At 33.6% G+C, this 7,500-nt stretch overlaps 1 protein-coding gene across 1 annotated transcript in view; it reads right to left on the reverse strand.

The window, feature by feature from the left end:
• LOC113824569 (xylosyl- and glucuronyltransferase LARGE2s) overlaps window positions 1–7,500 on the reverse strand; it is a 21,934-nt gene that overhangs the window by 12,570 nt on the left and 1,864 nt on the right. Inside the window, exons 3-12 of the mRNA XM_027377313.2 lie at window positions 7,402–7,500; window positions 6,649–6,844; window positions 5,842–6,056; window positions 5,600–5,685; window positions 5,104–5,251; window positions 4,789–4,890; window positions 4,436–4,603; window positions 4,139–4,319; window positions 2,665–2,789; window positions 1,708–1,863 (exon numbers count right to left, since the gene is read on the reverse strand). The exon at window positions 7,402–7,500 is cut by the window's right edge and continues 122 nt beyond it. Of these exons, the coding sequence (XP_027233114.1) occupies window positions 1,708–1,863; window positions 2,665–2,789; window positions 4,139–4,319; window positions 4,436–4,603; window positions 4,789–4,890; window positions 5,104–5,251; window positions 5,600–5,685; window positions 5,842–6,056; window positions 6,649–6,844; window positions 7,402–7,500 (1,476 nt within the window). The remainder of the gene's footprint in view (window positions 1–1,707; window positions 1,864–2,664; window positions 2,790–4,138; window positions 4,320–4,435; window positions 4,604–4,788; window positions 4,891–5,103; window positions 5,252–5,599; window positions 5,686–5,841; window positions 6,057–6,648; window positions 6,845–7,401) is intronic.

Consider the following 7,500-nt stretch of genomic DNA (forward strand, 5'->3'; position numbering starts at 1 on the left):
AGCCACAAACAGTTAGTTATAATCAGATTGCACATAGTTAGCTTTCTGAAAGGGTGAATTAATTTCTTATACCTGAGATTCCTCTTTTAAAGCTACACTACAATTCTTACCAAATCTATATCCCTTTCTCTATCTATCTATATCTATAGCTCTTTCTAGGTCTCTCTCACTTAATTAATCCATCAAATCAAAATATGTGACATTCACACACTTTCCTCAAAAGGTTTACATCCTTTATATACCTAATAAAAAACCATAAGGATCAAGTCAAGAGATTTAATGTTGTTCTGAATGGCTCATAGCATATGAAGTTCAGGTCAAAATTGAAAGGTAAAATATTCAAACAACAAAAATTATAAAGTTAGAAGCTTCTATTTTTTTAAAGATAAAATCCATTTCTAAGTGAATTTACATGTGACCCATAATTTTTGGGAAAACTGATTTTGAGGAAAACTTTGTCACAGAATAAATGCTTATTGAGAAAGATAAAGAGATGACTAATTACCAAGATAAAATTAATGGCCACCTTTTCTCTTTCTTGAATTCTTTGGCTTAATCACATTTTATTTTCACAGTCACACCACACATTTTAAGGCATCATCTATCAGAGACTATTCGCAAGAACCTTAATCATCCAATCACAGCGGACAATGGTGGTGATCCGTATCAGTTGTTTTCCTTATTAGTAAATCAGTAAGAACAGTAGTCTATTAAATTTCCACTCAGACACATTGGCCTTATAACTTCCACAGTGGGATCTAGAACTATTCCAACCATACATACCCCATCATCTTCACAATACCTGTTACTATCACCAGACCTAAATCCCTTTACGAGCGACTTGTTGTGGTTACCATGCAAAGAGAACCATCATCCCTAACATCAGTATTACGTAACTGTACGAAGTAGTTACTTTTCAAAACCTACTTTCATTAAAAGGAAGATGCCTAGCATTCTAAAACGTTTCCTTCTAAATAATTTTCTGGAGTAGGGTTGTTACTTCCAGTTTCCGACTTGAAGATATCTCACAGCATTCAACTGCATGTAATTTTTGGTCCATGAGTCTAATGAGAAGTCCAATATAATGTTATTTCTTACACAACATGCTAAGTGTGCAACTGAACAATGGAATTCAGAAATAATGATAATTGATATAAAATATGCATTGAAATTTACCAAGATGTAATAACCACTTTCATATCTTGCATTAACTTTCAGTCTATATTCAGTGGAGTGATGGACATCCTCTGTTCGTCCGGGAACTAAGACAGCAAGAAATCAGCAAAAGACGATGGATAAATCACAATATATGGCTAGTGTAACCACAACTTTATCCAACCTCCTAACACAAGCCTCTGACTGTATATACAAATCATATATTCCAAACTCATTCAGAGTCTAGACATCAATATATTCCCCTTTCACTGCTTAATAATATAGTGCTAAACACCTGAATTGTAAGTAAGTAAGTAAGTAAGTAAGTAAGTAAGTAAGTAAGTAAGTAAGTAAGTAAGTAAGTAAATAAATAAATAAATAAATAAATAAATAAATAAATAAATAAATAAATAAATAAATAAATAAATAAATAAATAAATAAATAAATAAATAAATAAATAAATAAATAAATAAATAAATAAATAAATAAATAAATAAAATAAATAAATAAATATTTTTAAAAATATGGTGCCTTCATTATAACATCCTTACCTTCTTACTATCATCAGGATGTAGATTCTGCAGTGTTTTCCTTAAATATGAATATAACCCTAACATCGGAAGGAAGTCTATGTCTGTTAGGAAGACGTATGGAGTATTTACATGCTGCACTCCTACATTCCTTAGGAAGTTCACTGGATAAAAATTCTGGAAATAAATAGAGGCATTTGTAATATTTCAGTGTCTTTCTTCAACAATTATAAGCTTTAAATAAATTGTATAATGAATCAAGTACAAACTGTACAGATCTGGATCATTTTGTCTGTTCAAATATTCAAGTACATAAACATATATATATAAATACATCAATAATACTGAAATAGCAAGACAATACAATAATATAAAGATGACAATTCCACAACAGATTATATAAATCACACTTTATTTCCATCCACGCTCCCTAAAAAAATAATAATAAATTGGCCATCTGCACTGTAAAAGTCGACTTGTCTCTTTTCTTAGTACTTACATAGATGTGATCTAATAATCAGATCATCATCCTGGTTATTAGGAACAAAAAATCAAAACGGTACTATATCAACTGGAATTCCTTTTCCCGAGGTTAGACTACTACAATTATTACAGTTTGGCAGTTCAAAAAATAAAAAATAAAAAATAAAACAAAAATGTAACAAAAATAACTGCACAAATTTATAAGTAGTGCAAATAACCAATAAATGGTTAAGGTAGATGACTGCTAATACATTTCATTGCTTGAAGGTGTGACAATAAACTATTAATCATTGAGTGACAAAAAATAAAATAAAATAAATAAATAAATCATGAACACAAATTGAAAAAGAAATATGATAATCAGCTTTACCTATTTGTCTGTAAACATGATATAAACTTTATGGCAACTTGAGGCAATGTTTACAATCAAGTTAAGACCACATAAAACAGATATACAAAATTCAAAAAGGAAAAATCTGAGGCTGTCAAACTCACCCCCTCCTTATAGACCACATGATATGCAACATTCTTCCGGCTTGCAATAATCTCTGAACTCTGTGTATACGACAGGAACTGCTGAGCCTCAGCATCAGACATGTATAGCGTGAGGCTCACAGGACCTGCAAAATGACATTAAAAATATAGCTCACAAAATCTCTCCAATGCACTTCCTAAGATTTCCTTCTAAATATAAGGTGAGAGAAGAGTCGAAGAGAAAATCTTCAAAAGCTGATTGATGTTTGTTTGTTTGTAAGAACTAAGTATATGCATCAATGCTCAGGCCAAGATATAAGAAAGAACCTGAGAATCTGTTTTCCACGATGGAAATCTTGCTGACGTTCTTGAATGTCTGAGACTATAAGTGAAGTTTTGAAAATAATAAAACCCTCTTTGATTGGGGATTATATTAATATATTTTCTTTGCTTTACTATGTATCTTTGTGGAAAGAAATCTACAAAAGGGAAAATAAGTCCAGTAGTTTATATAGTGCTAGTGAATATAATATCATCAGACACAGAATGCCAAAATCAACATATCTTACCCTGGACATTCAGATACAGGCAATATATGCAATTTTTAATACTGGTTACAATTATCATATCTATTTCAGGATGTTACAAAAACATAAGTAAGAGCTTTTTCTACCTTATGCACTTCTGACTTCAACACCAATAATCAAAAGTTACTAGTTATTTTCCTCTAGTTACCCATAAAGATAGATTTGTCAGCATTTCCCTTTTGACTTGTAAACCAATATAAAATGTTCTGTCACCAACTGGAAAATCCATTAAAAAAACATATCTGGTCAGTGCCTCCTTAACGGCAACTTCCTTACTATCATAACCATCCATCTGATTCACTACTTACAGCTAAAATATATAATTAAACTCATATCTCCCTTTTTTTTTTTTTTTTGCAGGTTTACTCCTAAGTTAAAGAAAAATACGGACCACTCATTTGGGTGTGAAAGTTCCTAATGATACTTCTACATGAAGACAAAGTCTATCAGATATCAACAATCTATCATGCCATTTAGAAGATTCTCATGAAGGAGTGTCCTCATAAACTATGTGTAATCAATGATATATCAGAATACAAAAAGTTAAGACTAGGTAAATACACAGGTACATAGGAAATTATGTAAGTTGTCTATAGGTCATTACAATCATATCTTTAAGCACGGTGCAGTTGTGATTAGAACTTTCATTCAAAGGTATAATATCATAGTGTGCCATCAGATATAATCCTGACCATACAAGGAGAAGTTGCAGAGAAAATATGGCAATTAAAAAGTGGTGTAAGTTAACAATAATGTTTCATTTCAGCTACTAGACAAAGGATTAAAAATCAACTAATGCTGGAGATTTCCAGTGATTACATTAGCAAACTACTCCTCCCATTATCATTTCCAGACATTAAAAGCATATTCTTAATCTAATTTTAAGACCATTCAAAAAAAAATCTTACCATCCCAGTGTTTCAGTAACTGTTCCACCATCTGCAGACGATCCATGGACAATGTAGCCACGAGCGTCACATCAAAACCATCTGGTGTCGGATCATACTCGTTGTCGAGGAAGAACAAGTGTGTTCTGTAGTTTGTTTGCCTCGCACGACGGAATTCATAGCACTCATCTTCTTCATTCAGCTGAAAACAAGGATTAAATAAACAAATAAATATCAACAAGTACTACAAGACTTTCAGAACATCTATAATAAATCTACCAGCATAAAATTATACATTATAATGCTTACAGCACTTACCTGAGACAGAGGATTAGGCACAGTAATGGACCTTGAATGATTGCACCCAAACAGCTCCCGACGAAGAAGGTTGCCATCATACTCCAGGAAAGTAAGATGAAGGTTGCGGAAGAATTCGACATGCTTGTTTTTCACTTTTAATTTCTTTGGCGAGTTCCAGTGGATTGCCTGCAATGTAACACATTACTAAATTACGTCATACGAGTTTGTCCACTTTTCTGATTTGGCAACATCAAGCAAAAATACCTATACACGTCAAGTATGCAGACTCAATTAATCAACATTCTCTATAAAAACTCCATTCTAAATCCACACCAAATCTCTTTACAAATGGGAAAGATCATTCTACATACCTTCAAATCTGTGACCTCCAAGTAACATAACTCGGACCTGGTGTTGTCAGATAATTGGACATTCCACTGGCAAGGGAGATTATACACGATTTCTGGATGTTGCTGAAAAACAAAATCCCATCAGAGCTTGCATCCCATCAAACACAATATTACCCAAACAAAACACAAACATGAATACGACCCTCCACAAACAAATACACACACAAAAATTTTTTTTTTATAAATTAATAAGAAATAATAATAAAACCATAAAAAACTGATACAATATAAATTAATAATAAAACAAATAATAATAAAACCATCCACATGACCAACCTTAATGACTGCATTGATGATGTCTTGATCGGCCAGCTGCGTTGAGAAGAGCGTCGTCAGATCCCTCTCTGCTATCAGCTTCCATTTCTGGGACCAATTGCTTTGCCGCATGATGTCCAGGCGAATGAGGATCACGCCCGTGTTGTATCTGGAAAAAGGAAATTAGCTATGAATAGTATCTATTATGCGAACAGTGAGATGAATGATAATGTTGATGATAATGGTAATGATGATGATGATGATGATGATGATGATGATGATGATGATGATGATGATGATGGTGATGGTGATGGTGCTGACAATGACGATGGAGATGATAATGATGATGATGGCAGGAGGAAGGAGGAAGTAGGTAAAAGAAGAGGAAGAGGAGTAGGGAGGACAAAAGATTAGGAAGACCAAAAGGAAGAGGAAGAAAAGGAGACAAAACAGAAGAGGAATAGGAGGATATGAGAATAAAACACAGTAATTACTTAAAACACAGCTCAAAACCTACCCACGACCAAGCGCAGGCCAAGGACGATGTGATTTCCACAATTTACCAAGATACCAATCACTCTGATTCTCCACCAGCCCAATATACTATAAATAAAAAAAAAACAGAGATTAATATCAACCCTTCTAAAATTCAAGTCACAATAGAAAGCAAACTATAAATATCAAGTCAATCATATTATTATCCATTGGCTTTCACAAAAGATTTATCACAAGTCCATCAATCTGTTCACATCTGCCTACCTGCTTTGGTCCAAATTTTGAGAAGAGATTCCACAACTCAGCGATATCTGTGGCCACCGTTATATCAGTGTCTAAAACAATGACTTTCTTGAGTGCCTGTGGAAGAGCCTTGTTGAGGGTGAGTTTCATCAGGCCAAATACTCCGGAATAGTGTTTGTTGGGTACCCAGGACACATCGGCAGCAAGGTTGTCCGTCAGGTAAAAGCTCACTTCAACTGTAAGGAGTGAAGTTGTCAATATATTAAGGGAATGAATGAAGCAACATAACAGAAGTTCAGAGGAAGATAAGAGGGTTGTTTGGAAATCTTCCTGTATTTCATGACTAGGCCTGGCTTTTGTCTCCAAAATGTAAAAGGCTGTTCTTATCTTCAATAATCTTACTTGTCATATAGCCTCTTTTTCTGCTACCTCATTAACTAGGTAAAGTGATATCATCATTCACATACTGGGAATACTAGTCTTAGCAAGTAACTTGTAAGAAATAGTACCCAAGGATTTTGTACACATAATTTGTATATACTTATTTCAGCCACATACATCACCAAAAAGAAGACTACAGAGACATGCTCTCTCTATATATCCAGTGTAATGGATGGAATTAACAGCTTCTAATTAAGAGATTAATAAAAATCCTTTGCTTCCTATATATGTACTAAAATGAGTAATACCTACTCAATCCTATACACACATCTATCTTGCATAAGAAAAAAAAAATTATCCCACAACCATGTGCTTTCCTATTTCACCATTCAACACAAAATATCTTTCACTTTAAATTCCAATTCAAAGAAATTCACTCCAACTTACCATGAGGGACATTCCAAGAAGAAAAGAGTGCATGCAAGACTACTTGTGCTTTGGCATCTGCTACCATGTGGAAGTGCAATGGATTTCGGCGATAGAACAGAAGAGATTTGAGAAGGGTCACGACGGAGCGCGAGGAGTTGTAGCCCGCGCATACTATAGCTATATGAAGCACCTCGCATTTTGGCACACCGAATTCCTGGAAATCAACGAGCAGATGTTATTACACTGGATTCATGGTTAGTCGCAAAATAATTCCAAGAAAACTAATCCTATGGTAAAGAAAATAACAAATAATAGTAGCAATTGTAATTCAAATAAAAATACAATTACCAATACTCATATTCATAATATAATTGATAATAAGAAGAAAATGATTATCAATGATACTGACAATAATAAAAAGAGCAATAATAAAACAACATTAATAACAATTAATCATTTTCTGCAGAAGCAGTTTGTATTACTATTAAAATCATTACAATTGGACATTTATATACTGTTATCAAAATCAGCAAAGAAATATCATTATGCAAATGTTTTAACCTATAAAAAAACAGATCATCTCTTGTATCAAGCTTACAGCTGCTCAAGAGATCCTCAAGCTACTAACCCCTTGCAGAGAGAAAGACAAATAATGACAGTAATAGTAAATAAAACAATAACATTAGCAAAAGATCATAATCACACGAATGACACCGATATTTACCTCGGTTTCGCCTTTAAGAAAACAAGCCATACTTTGATCTTCCTCACCTTTTCTTTGCACTTAGTAGCACCTTGTTCGCCTGTTCCTGTGCCTTCCCCTATCTTCTCTGCCCCATCCTCTCCCTCATTACCCCATGCCTGGATCAG

Source organism: Penaeus vannamei, chromosome 11 (assembly GCF_042767895.1).
Source record: "Penaeus vannamei isolate JL-2024 chromosome 11, ASM4276789v1, whole genome shotgun sequence".
Lineage (NCBI taxonomy): Eukaryota > Metazoa > Arthropoda > Malacostraca > Decapoda > Penaeidae > Penaeus > Penaeus vannamei.